Source organism: Lepidochelys olivacea (assembly GCF_965140295.1).
Source record: "Lepidochelys olivacea isolate rLepOli2 genome assembly, chromosome: 1".
In the NCBI taxonomy this organism is placed as follows: domain Eukaryota; kingdom Metazoa; phylum Chordata; order Testudines; family Cheloniidae; genus Lepidochelys; species Lepidochelys olivacea.
In genome coordinates, this window is record NC_140411.1 from 61,755,675 (window position 1) to 61,770,156 (window position 14,482).

A 14,482-nucleotide genomic window follows, 5' to 3' on the forward strand; every position below is an offset into this window, starting at 1 on the left:
AGGAGGCATATCCATGCTAGCTTCAGTCTAGATCACCTAGGTAACATCAGCAGTGCAGATGTCGTGGCCCTAATTTCAGCACAGGATAGCAACCTGCAAAAAAGTCCTCCAGGGACCCTGGGCACCTACTCGGGTTGCTCGCCCATACTGAAGCCCATGTCACCATGCCCCCACTGCTATTGTTACCCATGCTATCTAGGTTAAAGCTAGCACAGGTATCCATGCTAAAATCACACCTTTCACTTGCAGTGTAGGCATATTCATGGGCTACATCTACATTCCGAGCTAGCATGCTGGTTTCCTCTGCTCATGTATGCATACACAGTAGCTGTCATCCAACTATTGTGGGTGTAAATACCAGTGTAGCTGTGGTAACCTGGGTAGCAGCAGCAGAGGCCTGGCTGAGACGTGCCATGTACCCACCAAGTTGCAGGGTTTGTACTCGGCACAGCTCAGTCATGGCTTGACTGCTGCTACTCATGCTACCGTAGCTACACTGCTATTTATACTCACGCTAGCTCTCCCTGAGCACCATCAGAGGACGCTCAGTCTCAGCCTCTGTGCTCCTCAGAACCACGTGTAACGCTGACAGACCGCGGTCCTCGATGGGCAGGATCGAACCGGGGGCCTCTGGAGCTTAGGTCATGAGCCTCTATAGCATGAGCTGAACTCCAACTGGCTGTTAGCTAAGGCTGTAGAGCAGACTCATTTTATCTCTCTAAGTAGTCTCAGGGCCACTAGATGGGACCGAACACCACACCCAGGAGGTGTGTGGGTTACACACACTCTCAGCACCACTAACAATTGTTTTCAACTAGAAAGAATTGACTGTGCAATTCTAGTTAGTTTCAGATTAGTCACATACACACACATGCCCCCAAGAACACTCTACCGTGCAGAAGCACAGGCATGATTAAGTCGAGTGAGAAGTCCACAGGAGTCCGCTATTTTGATAAGCGGGCAAAATGTGGGGTTCCTGCCAACCTACAGCCAATTTAACTCCCCCTATACATGATTTTACATGGCACTTTGTGGGACGTTTGGACAAAAGTTTTCAAAACGTATTGGTTTATACTCTATGCAAGGAATTCACTTGGCATGCTGTCCGTGGTAGTTGAAAAGGCATATTGCTGTAGGTTTGTGTGTGTGTGTGTGTGTGTATTATTGGAATTTACATAACAGTGCTAACTGTGTACACATGGCATATTGCTAGGTTTGTAGAATAATTTACATGGCACACTATCACAGCTTTATCTCTTTAGGAACAGCATACGGTACAGTCTGCAGAGTATGACATGATACTAGGGTGACCAGATGTCCCGATTTTATGGGGACAGTCCTGATTTTGGGGTCTTTTTCTTATATAGGTGCCTATTCCCACCCCCTGTCCTGATTTTTCACACTTGCTGTCTGGTCACCCTAGGCGATACAGGTTAGTTATAATCATAATTGAATAGGAAGGCAAAGTAAATTCGCTTGTAAAACTTATCATTTTTCTGAAAATTCTGTCCTCAGACTCCAAGGGCTTTTTTAATAACTAATTTTAAAGGCCTTCCCCGCCCCATACAATTTATTGTATCATTAAAATGCAAAAAGCTTCCAATTAAGGCAGCAACTCTGGCAAAGTGTTGTCTGAAATACAAAATAGTGGAATAGCAAGAAAATTCAATACTGAAAAGCTCCATTGTTCCACAGGGCAAAACATATGTTTAAAGAAAACTTTTCTCTTCCTCTCCCCTCCAGAATTTCAGGCAGATTCTCTATCAACTCCACATGCTGGTTCTAAATCAAAGGAATCAAAGTAAGGAGAGTATTTGATAACATTTTTCAGTACGATTCAGTCAGGTTACTGTATATTTGTACAATACCTAGGCTAGTACTGTGAACATCTAACAACTGGAGATGTACAGTATATCTCCAGCATCTACATTCTGGCAGGATCTGCTGTATCTGTGCTATTAATAATCTGGAAGTTACTTCTGTCTGAGTAATTGTCTCATACCCCGCGTCGTTTGCTATATTAAAAAGGACGTTGTCAACCTGTGCAGACATCAATATAATTGTTTCTTAAAGGAAAATGCAGCCCTGGAAGTTGTGCGTGTATTTATATGATTTTATTTGATGAAATGTTTGTATAGTTTGGGTGAAACAGTGAGCTGGATCCTCTCCTGGTGTAAATCAGCACAGTTCCATTGTTCTCTTCATTGACTTCAGTGGAGCTATGCTCATTTACATGACCTGAGGATCTGGCCCAATTTTAGGCCCTCCTCTATAAATGTTAGACCTATTTAGAGAGGGGGGAATAACAGGGCTGTTGCAAAAAAAAGGTACAATTTTGGCTCAGAATGAATTGGACCAAATTAATCTCTGGTGTACTTTACTTGTCACTAAGGGTGAATGTGGCCCACTGATGTTATTCCTTTAACTGTTAATATTTGAGCAATGCTTTCCGATAGTAAAAGGATGGGCCTTTACGCCTAAGGGTCTGTATGTAACACTAGCCAAAATAGCTATAATAGTCTGTTTATAGAAAGAACATTATTGTATTGCCACATGTAGACACAGTGAAATGTCTCATTCTGAGGTATCCACTCTGATTGCAAATTACAACCTGGAAGAACTGAGGCATCATTCATTTCAAAATTCTGAAAACTGGGGGAACAGTACACTGTGATGGGTTGCCAGCCCCCCTTCTGGGGAGCCACCTGATATACTGGGGTACCACTAAGCCTGCCTGTTACACCAGCCTGGGCTCCCTCACCCTGTTCTGCTAAGCCAGAACCTCAAGCCTCCTCTAGCATACACTCACACACAGGTAGGGACACACCCAGCTGAGAAAGACGCAGACACTGAAATCAGTACCACATGGGAAGGCTTTCAGCTAAGGAATTGCCCAGCACGCAAGTGCACTCCCCCTCTGGAGAGTAAACCTAAAATTGTATTGTCTTGCGCTGCACAGAGAACTGTACAGCGTAAGCTAATTGAAATTCGCTCTCTCCCTCAATGTGGAGAGAGAGATGCACAGCTTTTTGCACCCCCCAGTTTTGAATTACACAAACTGGGTTTAAAACAAAAACAAGTTTATTAAGTAGAAGAGGTAGATCTTAAGTGATTATAAGGGAAAGCCAACAGACCAAAGCAGATTACCTTAGTAAATAAACAAAAACCACAAACTGAGCTTAACACACTAGATAGGTAGGATATAAATTAACAGATTCTCAACCTGAGTGATAACACAGGCTGGCAGACTCTTAAGGCACAAGTTGCCTTGGCTTTCCTAGGTTTTCATACACAGGCTAATGGTCCTTCTAGCCTGGGACCATCATTTTCCACAGTTCAATCCTTGCCCCTTAGGTGTTTCCAGGTATGTTGCTGGACGGAGAGCGAGGACCCCCTATGATGTCATTTTCCCTCTTTTATATCTTCTTCCCACTTGCTGGAATGCTCTTTTGCTGTGACCTGGGTCAAACAGTCTCCATTGTGTAGTGCTATCTCTGAGAGGTTTCTGTTGTACACAGTTCCTGGGGTAACCCTTGTGCTTGTGTGCATTTCCTCAATAAGCCATTAACAGTGTTTGGCCTTTTTACAGTTGTACTTGAAAGGCTGTTTGTGGGTGTTTTCAATCTCACAATGTGTTTCAGTGGCACATACATAGCCCAACTTCACATATGATAATAACACATACAATCCAACATGATATTAATGTCTAGCAGATCAAGACTTCAGAATGACACCTCACAAGACATACTTTGTACAAAACATATGCTAATTACATGACAGCGGTGAATAGTGAGGTGTCAGGGTGTCATGTACACATCCTGGGGTAAATGCTTCACTGTGATAGGAGAAGAGATTAGCTCCACAACTCCCAAGAGGACTAATGGAAGATCACAAGCGTAAGCAAATGGTCTGTGCAAAAGCAAGAAAAATCTTATTGGCAACCTAGAAAGTAGAAAAGCATTGGGGGGGGCTTTATTCTTTCCCTGGAGGTGGGCAGTTCTGGCTCCTAGGTGAGGTAGGATCTGAGCCAGTGATTAGGGCACTAGCCTGGGACTTGGAAGACTTGGGTGCAATTTTCTGCTCTGCAGCAGACTTTCTGTATGACCCTGGGCACATTATTTTGTTTCTCTGTGCTTCTGTGCCTCCTCTATAGGCTGAGATTTCTAGCACTTCCCTACCTCCCCGGGTGTTGGGAGGGTAAAAATGTTAAAAGATTGTGAGGCACTCGGATACTACAGTAATGGGGCCATGTAAGTAACTTAGATTGATCATTCCTGCATTCCCCTGGGGGTTTCATCAGTTAATATGTAAATTTCAGTGTATACAGTGTCCAGAATCTTTTAAAATTCTTAATCATAAGACACATAATACAAAGGCAGTGATGTGTAACGGCCTCGCTGAATCACTAATGCTATGGGGAAAAAAATCCACTGGCTTTCTGGGGTCTCATTCAATCAGCCCCTGGTCGCACTTTGCTCAACCTTGTTCCTTCTATGCAGGAGGATACTCATAAAGACCTTGAACACCTTTAAATTACCATTTAGGAGGCAAACCAAATTAACTATCTATCTCACAGGGATGTCAGGCAGAGATGGCTAGACAGGAACCATGTCAGCTCTTAAACACTAGTTCAAAATGATTTCACCGCTTGCCAGTCAATTTTAGGTGAAAAGAAAGTGCAGAAAATGACAGGCCAATCCCTCAGACCTCATTGGTTGCTAATCATACAGAGGTCTAAGAGACCCATCTCCTTCTCCTCACCAATACATGCAGCCCCTGTGTCGGACTGTGGCGTGCACACAATGCAGAGTGAATGCTACACTAAGAAGTGGAGCTGAGCTGAGCGATCAGCGTGATCAGAAGATGCAGCAGAATCCTCTGAGATGAAATGAGCAGAGCATCAATCACTCCAAATTGAGTTTAGGCTTGATGAGCACATGCCAGTCATGCTTAGGTTAGAAACCCTCGGGATCAGCGGTAATGAAAGTGACAAGGCTGGAGGCTTGCTCTTATACACTGGATCCCCACTAATGCTACTCAGTTGTTTTGGGTGCCTGAGGCTGATAGTTGCCCCTATGTTTTCATTCAATTTAAAGTGTGACTTTCTTCTGAAAAGTTCTGTGCAAAGACAGCTGCCTCTTATGCAACAGATCTGTTCCCTTTGAGAGTCCAAAGTGACTGGTGATTGTGGGTGCCCACCTTGAGACACCTTAAAGGGGTCTGGCTTTCAGAAAGTGCCCCCCCACACACACACACTGAAAATCAGGGCCCTTTAAGGTGTCTTAAGTTGGAGGCACCCAAAATCCAGGGGTGGCAAAAGGTGGAGGCTTGCACAGGTAATAGCCACCCGAAACTTTGCCTTGGCCTCCCAGTAGCCACCCCTCCCAGTGCGAAGGCCAAACATTATGCAGAAGTAAGGGTGTCATGGTACGGTATTGCCATCCTCACGTCGCTGCTGCTGGCGGCGGCGCTGCCTTCAGAACCGGGCAGCTGGAGGACGGCGGCTGCGGGCCGGCTGTGAAGGCAGCGCCACCGCCAGCAGCAGCACAGAACTGCAGAAGTCGGGGGGTGGCCACTAGTAGTGATGTAAAAGCCAGTCTGCTGTGGCCTCTCCGCAGAAAGTCTGCTGGTGGCTCTTCCGCCACTCACAGAAGAAGATGTGAGGCTGAGGATCTGGGGACCCAGACGGAATGGAGTTATTCAGACAAATCCCTAGCGTCCGTTGAGAACGGTGAGCTCATCAAACAGCAGCACCGTATTTAACATCCAAAACACTCTGCTTTCCAAAGAGTGCACTTTGGGAAAACGAAACAGTCGGTTTGCTCTTAAAAACGGCTTTGTGGTAAAAATAAAAATGCACAATTTTATTCAGCATGAACTTTGATGCATTTGAAGCATTTTGACAGGGAGATAATAGTCTCTCATTCCTGATTTGTGTTGCCCTCCTGTTATTCAGTGCAGCGCATCTACACTTGAACAGCTGGTTTTCTGAGGCCAGGTTTGTTTTGCCTTGTATTTTAGCAGGGTTTTATGCAAAGATTGGCTCAGGTAGCGGTGTTCAGATCCACCTCTAGCATGAAATTAGATATCGGCCAGAGTTCAGGTCTGAGGCTAAATCAGAGCAAGGGTTCCACTTGAGAACTGCCTGTGAGCAGCAGGAGCGCCTTGAGTCATAATGACCCCCTGCATTTAGAGTCCCATCCCCATAGGTTCACAGGGCCCAGTTGCAATGGGCCAAGGCTCCAACACTGAATAGGGCTCCCTGAGAGACCTCACAGGAGTCGGCAGGCAGGGTTGCAACAGAAGAAAAGCCTCAGTGGGAGCTGATCCTCAGGCACGTGTGTGCTTCGCCAAACTGCTGTCAGTTTCACTGCCCCTGTTGGCTGCTGGCTCCCTCCTGTGGCCAGTCTGCAGGGGTGTGCGGAAACCTGGACAAAACCAACAAGGACACTCGGGATATGTCTACACTGCGATTAAAAACCTGCGGCTGGCCCAGGCTCACAGGCCTTGGGCGAAGGGGCTGTTTAATGGAGGTGTAGACGTTCTGGCATGGGCTGGAGCCCAAGCTCTCGGACCCTCCCCCTCACAGGGACCTAGAGTCTGGGCTGCAGCCTGAGCCTGAACATCTACACTGCAATTAAACAGCCTCAGGAACCCGAGTCAGCTGGCATAGGCCAGCCAGGGGTGTCTAATTCCAGTGTAGACATACCTTACAGCAGACCTCACACCTAGAAACATTCTAGTTATGGGGAGCTCCTTTCTGCTCACATTCCCATCCTATCCCCATGACCCTTACAGGTCTCTTCCGGCTGATGGGTCCCTTCTCCCTTACTGATAGCTCCTGGTTCATAATGGAGTTGTTCATTTCATGTATGAGTGCCTTAAAACTTCTACCACAATGGACTCTCAGTCAGCTGGTTCAAAAATGGCCCTACTGTTGTCTTGCAGAAGGAGGTGGTTTCTCCTGGATGCCTAGGAACAGGTTAGGTCTCTGCGATGGTGTGAAATCACCTTTAAGGGCCTGCTTGTCCTCTTACACTAGTGTAACTCCAGTAGTTTCAGTGGAGTTACTCTGGGACACTGGTGAGAGAACAAAATCAGGCCCTATGTACCTGCCTTTGAGAAGAATGGGCCCCCTCAAAGGAGGACATTCCCTCTTCTGTTGCAGAATCTGGGAAAAAATTTAGACTGCACAGGGCCCCAGCTGAGCTAGGTTGTCTGTCATGCCACTGGGAGTAGATGGTGCAGTATTTTCATGGCTATATGACAGAAAATGCATTACCGCCAACCTATCACAGCCCACCTCTGAATCTATTAAATGAGTAGCAAGTAAAACAAAGGACGTTAACTTATTAATGGTAGCTTTTGCCAAAGACGTGCAAGTTGTGCTTTGAAACAGATGTCCTGGGAGAAAACATACAGGACGTCAGAACTGGGATTCATAGAATTATTATGCTCATTTCTCATTGGTTTTAAATTATTAATAAAACTACCTTGGTGATATTGATCTATCATTGAATCTGAGCTTTATTTCATATCTGTAGTCACAGAAGCAGTAAATTTAATTTCCATCCTACTTCCTAAGCTTACTTCATAACTAAAACATGATCTTTAAGCTATATCAGTAATCAGAGAGGAGAAGAGGAGCAGAGAAGATGTGGATGGCAAGGACAGTCCTGAGCCCACACTGAGTCAAGGTGAGGAGCGCTAAGGGTCAGATTCCGATACACTTTCTTATTTTATGTCTTATTCTGCAAATAGCCACAGTAAAGCCATGTGATCACAGATGGAGTAAAATGCTACTGAACAGGAGTAAGGATCAGAATTAGGCTCTATGGACCAGACCCTCAAAGGCATTTTGGCACCTAACTCCCGTTGATTTTACTGGGATTTAGGTGCCTAAATTACTGCTGGGAGCATTCTGTTCCAAAAAATGAAAAATTCTGCACACAGTATTTCAAAATTTTATTTGTCAAAATAACACTACATAAGCATGCCTGTTTCAAGTATTTTGGTAATTTATTTCAAAATACCTGTCAGCAAGTATGTCTATAACAATACAGACACACACACAAAATTCCCCCAGGAGTAGAGAATTAAAGAAACCCGTATGACAATGCAGTTCCTGTTTCTCTGCACCCTTCCCTCCTCCCCAGAGCCCAGATGCGGGGCGGGAGGGGAGAGGGTCAGACATGCAAAACCCCTCCCCATATAGTCCGGTAACATTCCCCCAGCTAATACACCCAAACCCCCATTCTCCCCCAGAGCCCAGCCCAGTGATTAAAGTGAGGCCCTGGAAATCCAAAAGGACAGGTTCCTACAGCAATACTAACATGGCCATATTGCATATCCAGTGTATTTACTGTATACATTTAACAATATAAGCAGCAATGTAGTAAGGCCTACCTTCAATAATAAACCAGGGATAGACACTACCACCTAAGAACAGCCATACTGGGTCAGACCAATGGTCCATCTAGCCCAGTGTCCTATCTTCTGACAGTGGCCAATGCCAGGTGCCCCAGAGGGAATGAACAGAACAGGTAATCGTCAAGTGATCCATCTCCTGTCGCCCATTCCCAGCTTCTGGCAAACAGAGACTAGGGACACTTCAGAGAATGGTTTTGCATCCCTGCCCATCATGGCTAATAGCCATTGATCAACCTATCCTCCATTAACTTATCTAGTTCTTTTTTTAGCGCTATTATAGTCTTGGCCTTCATAACATCATCTGGCAAGGAGTTCCACAGATTGACTGTGTGTTGTGTGAAGATACTTCCTTTTGTTTGTTATAAACATGCTGCCTATTAATTTCATTTGGTGACCCCTATTTCTCGTGTTATGAGAAGGACTAAATAACACTTCCTTATTTACTTTCTCCACACCAGTCATGATTTTATAGACCTCTATCATATCCCCCCTTAGTAGTCTCTTTTCCAAGCTGAAAAGTCCCAGTCTTATTCATCTCTCCTCATATGGAGGCTGTTCCATACCCCTAATAATTTTTGTTGCCCTTTTCTGTACCTTTTCCAGTTCCAATATATCTTTTTTTGAAATGGGGCATTACACGAGTATTCAAGATGTGGGCATACCGTGGATTTATATAGAGGCAATATGATATTTCCTGTCTCATTATCTATCCCTTTCCTAATGATTCCCAATATTCTGTTAGCTTTTTTGACTGCCCCTGCACGTTGAGTGGATGTTTTCAGATAATTCTCCACAATGACTCCAAGATCTCTTTCTTGAGTGGTAGCAGCTAATTTAGACCCCATCATTTAATATGTATATTGTAGTTGAGATTATGTTTTCCAATGTGCATTACTTTGCATTTAGCAGCATTGAATTTCATCTGCCATTTCATTGCCCACACACCCAGTTTTGGGATGGTTCCTCACATTTGTCATCTAAAAAGAATGGCTCAGGTTTGGGAATCTCCCTCACATCCTCAGCCATGAAGACCAATGCAAAGAATTCATTTAGTTTCTCCACAATGGCCTTATCTTACTTGAGTGCTCCTTTAGCATCTCGATTGTCCAGTGGCCCCACTGGTTATTTAGCAGGCTTCCTACTTCTGATGTATTTAAAAAAAAAAATCTTTTACTTTCTGAGTCTTTGGCTAGCTGTTCTTCAAATTCTTTTTTGGCCTTCCAAAGTATATTTTATATATAACTTGCCAGAGTTTATGCTCCTGTCTCTTTTCTCACTAGGATTTAACTTCCACTTTTTAAAGGATACTTTTTTGCCTCTCACTGATTCTTTTACTTTGTTGTTTAGCCACGGTGGCTCTTTTTTGGTCCTCCAATTTTTTTTTTATTTGGGTGTTTATTTAAATTGAGCCTCTATTATGGTGTCTTTAAAAAGTTTCCATGCAGCTTACAGGGATGTCACTTCTGGCACCGTACCTTTTAATTTCTGTTTATCTAACTTCCTAATTTTTGTGTAGTTCCCCTTTCTGAAATTAAATGGTGAGCTGCTTTGGTGCTTTCCCATGCACAGGGTTGTTATGTTATGGTCACTATTACCAAGCGGTTCAGCTACCACTAAATTCTTTGCACAGTGCCTAGCACAATGGGGTCCTCGTCCAGGAGTGAGGCCCTACTTGCTATGGCAACGCACATACTATGTGTGATGAGGCCAAGTTAAGACAGAAATGTCAGCATTTGGGGCTGGATTTACCAGCAGGATCCAGCTGCTTTGCACCACTGTAACGCTACAAACTCGGTGTAACCAGACGGTGAAGCTGGGTTTATTACTGCTTTGCCTTTCCAGCATGGTGTAAAGCACTGGAGCATACCAGTGAATTTGGACAGCATGGAAACCATTCTGTGAGATGAGTATAAAAAAAACCCTATGTGCTTAGAACTAAAATGTCTGGAAATATACACTGGTGATTCTTAATAAAATGAACTCTTTAAAAAATTGAATCTGGAACAAACAATGTTTAAACACTGATATTTGTTAATCTCTTAGGGCATCAGTAATTTTAATCAATAACACATCAGCAGATAAAGCATGTGAGAGGGTGTTGGATGGGCTAGTAGTTATGGAGGTCCGGGACTAAAAGCCAGGGGAATCCTAAATTGTAAATCCAGCTCAACAGCTCTCTCGCTGTGGGACACTGATTCATAGATTTTTTTTTTTAAGGCCTGAAGGGACCATTGTGATCATGTAGTGTGACCTCCTGTGAAACACAGGCCACTAAGTGGTTCCTGCATCAAGTCCATAATGTCTGGCTGAGCTGAGACCTGAGAAGGTCAGGTAACGATCAAATTTACCTGAGAGGGGAAACAACAGTAAATTCCCAGACACTGCAGCTTTCCTGGGTAAATAAATTATAAAATAGTGCGTCCCGGCTTCGTAGATCATAGGCAGATGTTCAAAAATAGGTGCCCATGAAACAGGTGTGCCTGCAAAATGGGTGACCACATGCACAAGAACCAGATGTTGTATACAAATGTATATCTGTACAGAATGGACTCAACTTAGGTACCTATCTTTGAATATTTGGCCCATAATATTGTGTGTTCCAGAGCCCCCCAGAGATAAGTGCCAGCTTGAAAAAAGGAAACCTGTGTAGAGGGAGGGAAGGTTCTTATTAGCTGATCGACAGGCCATAACAAATTCCTGTAACTCTTCATAGAGGGCAGTTCAATCTTATTCCTATGGAAGGTGCTTGCATGGCCCCCATGACCACCGTATCTGAGCACCTCTCACTCTTTAATGTATTTGTCCTTGCAGTACCCTTGGGAGGTAGGGAAGGACTTTTATCCCCATTTTGCAGATGGGGAAGTGAGGCATACAGAGACTAAGTGACTTGCCCAGGTTACACAGGAAGTCTGTGGTAGAGGAGGGAGTTGACCCTAGGTGTCCTGAATCACCCTAACCCCTGGACCATCCTTTCTCTGTAAGTTATGGACAACTGTGACTACGAAGGAATTAGAACAAACCATTTTATGATTTCTGTCCTTTCATTCTTATCAACCTCTTGCTTTCACAAGTTCCTAGGACCCAAACCGCTCTGCCTGCTGATTCTTCCACCTCCAAGGCATGACTCCAGTTTTGATAAGTAATAAAGCAGAGGGACAGGTGTTTGGTTTTTTTAATACTTTTGTAACATCTCTGTTTGGAATCGTGTCTTTCCAGCTCTGTGGAATGCTGGACAAAAAGAGAGCGGTCAGGCTGACAGCCAAACTCACTGCCACAGAGCATTCCCGGGCATATCGTCTAGCAAAAGAGTATCAGTGTGACACTTCCTGGGTGTCCCAAGGTTGTGAGGGGGCCTTGTCTGTCCCTGCCATGGCTCAGCTCGCCAACCCCACCAGCCACAGGCAACGCAAGCACACCCTTCTAGGCCTATGCACGCCCTGCTTTCACTCTGCAGGTTAGCGATAGGCACACCCCAACTCCTGAGCCCTCTGAGTGTCTCCCTGGAGTGTCCAGCCCCTGGTCCACTGGACGGACATTTACAGTAGTCACAGATTTAACTGGGAATTGGTCCTGCTTCGAGCAGGGGGTTGGACTAGATGACCTTCAGGGGTCCCTTCCAACCCTGATATTCTATGATTCTATGATTTACTGCTTCCAAAGAAGCAGTACACCCCAGCTTATCTGCTTCACCTCAGATCACCACTCTGCTTAACCCACATCCCATAGGCACGTGTACGGTAAAAACCAGTGTGATCTTATTTAACAAAGCATAGCAATTCAAGGGCAGCAAGGAGAAGTATTGGAAACAAAGGGTCATGTATCAAATAAAGTCATAACACACATTCTAAAACCTAGACTTAATTAACTAGATACTCTCATGTCTTATAGAGCAAGGCTCACCCAAAGTTCTTCTAGCATTTTACAGCCAGGCTTGGCTGTGAATGTCTATTCGTGAGCCAAAATCCAGGGTGTCTGTTAGCAGCCCCAGATATATCAGAACAATCCATTGTCCTTTTTCATAAGCAGGACGCCCCCCTGCTGGGTTTTTTTTTCCTGTATACTCCTTACTTGTCGATTTCCCAATCTGTTAATCAGCATCTGGCTCAATATGCAAATAGGCCTATATTGTTATGAGCACAATACACAACGACCAGACAGGGCGATAAGCGTCTGTTACCCACTGCCTCAAAAGAGATTGTCTGAGACAGGTCACTGCCTGGTTACCTGCCTTAAGAACATAACTTTTAGTATAGAAATATAACTCCTTAAATATTATCTGTACATACATTTTGCAATGATTATGGCAACCAGTGGGCAACTGGCTCTCAGTAGAGACCTTACATGCCAACCTTTGGTGAATTAATATGCATCTATCCAACCCAGGGGTTCCCTGTAAAACTCTATGCACTGTCTCTGTTCTCTAACCGTTGGCACCAACAGTGGCCTGTGTTACAATCTGATTTTATACTGACAAAGCTACGTTATCCACTTTTATGGTTAGGGACATAAATGATCCCCAGCTGGGAATGGGAGGTAACTTCCACCCCATGATTCATGGTTACCCAGGCAGTGGTGCTGAAGACAGCTCACAAAACTCTAAACCACGTGTGTTCAAAAGCAATGTGGGAAAGGGTGATTCCCGCTCACACCACCCGGGTGCTGCACAGCTCCAGGAGTCTCAAGAATCGCAAACTAGTGCCAGCTCCATTCTGATAGCACCAGCAAACTTTTCACAGTGAAACCTGGGGATGCTCTTTGCAGCATCTGCCGTGCCCCTAGTTCCCGAGCCTATGTTACCCAGGTACAAAAGTGGGGGACGTTGCTATGTGGGACAAGAGTTATGGCCACACACCACAGGTCTCTGGTTAGGGATTAGCCTCGTTTAGTTCAGCACAGCCGGTGCTCTATCAGACCAACGCGTAACATGAACTCTGCTGTCATCTTTCAGGCACTGTGGTACTCTTTCCTGACACAGATGAAGAAATTAAGACACAAGAGTCTGAAGAAGGAAGCGAAGAAAGTAACCAAACTAAATCCAAAGATGAAGGTAGGGTGCGCTTGTGGAGACTCCGTCATTGGCAATTTTTAAATCAAGATTGGAGCTTTTTCTAAAAAAGAGGCTCTAGTTGAAAAGAAATTATGTTGGGGAAGTTCTATGGGCTGTGGTATACAGGAGGTCAGACTGGCCTGGGAATCTGTGAATAATCCTGATCACTGTAAATTAAAGTAGGGTTTTGAACTAGACTCCTTTGAAAATCCCAGCCTTGTTGCTGTAGATGAGAGATGGCTAACACTCCGTAGTAATGGGGGATAAATCACCCTGTCCAGGAATAGTGTCCAGGGCAACAACCAAAGCGAGAGGGGGTTTGGCACCTTGGCAGGACAGTTCTGGCTCATGAGTGGGGATTTGAATGAGGTAGGTGTTACTTTGGGCTTGCCCATCTGATGATGTAACATTTTGCCCTTTACCTTCTGACCAAGCAGTCATCTTCCAGCTTTCCTCATCTCCTATCAGTACCTGTCCCACCAGCCTCCAGACTCCCAGGCCTCTCCCACAGTACAAGCACACGGGATGCTCGATGAAATCAAAAGGATAACAATGAAATACTTTTAACTAGAAAGTATAAGTAACCTACGGAACTCACTGCTGCAGAAGGCTATTGTGGCAACTAAAGTAGCAAGAGTCAGAATGTATTAGACCGTCCAGGCAGACATGTCTCTGTGAGAAGCATCAAGAGGCATTGTATCCCTGCGCAGCATGGACCACCTCTCCAGTCTGCTTGAGGGGGTCAGCCCATGGATAGCTGCTGTCCATTCACAGTCTCAGACTGTGGCTTCCATCTGGGCACTGGATCATGCCACCTCCCCTGATCCTGTTTGAATGTTTGAAGGAGGCAGCCTACCATGCCCTGCCCCACTTCACCATGAAACACTTAGCAACATGTGGCCTCCCTCCCCAACTTTGCCAGTGGTTCCCATATTTCCATCCCATGGGAGAGTGCAGGGGCCCTACTGGAGGGGTAGGAATCTGTAGACGCCATGAAAGGTGAGA

General features: G+C 44.9%; 1 protein-coding gene across 1 annotated transcript in view; it reads left to right on the forward strand.

Moving 5' to 3' along the window:
* Positions 1-14,482, forward strand: part of ERICH6B (glutamate rich 6B) — a gene marked incomplete at its 3' end in the record, with an annotated part of 71,924 nt that overhangs the window by 18,221 nt on the left and 39,221 nt on the right. The window contains exons 3-5 of the mRNA XM_084621583.1: positions 5,373-5,731; positions 7,617-7,697; positions 13,379-13,477. Coding sequence (XP_084477709.1) covers positions 5,373-5,731; positions 7,617-7,697; positions 13,379-13,477 — 539 coding nt within the window. The remainder of the gene's footprint in view (positions 1-5,372; positions 5,732-7,616; positions 7,698-13,378; positions 13,478-14,482) is intronic.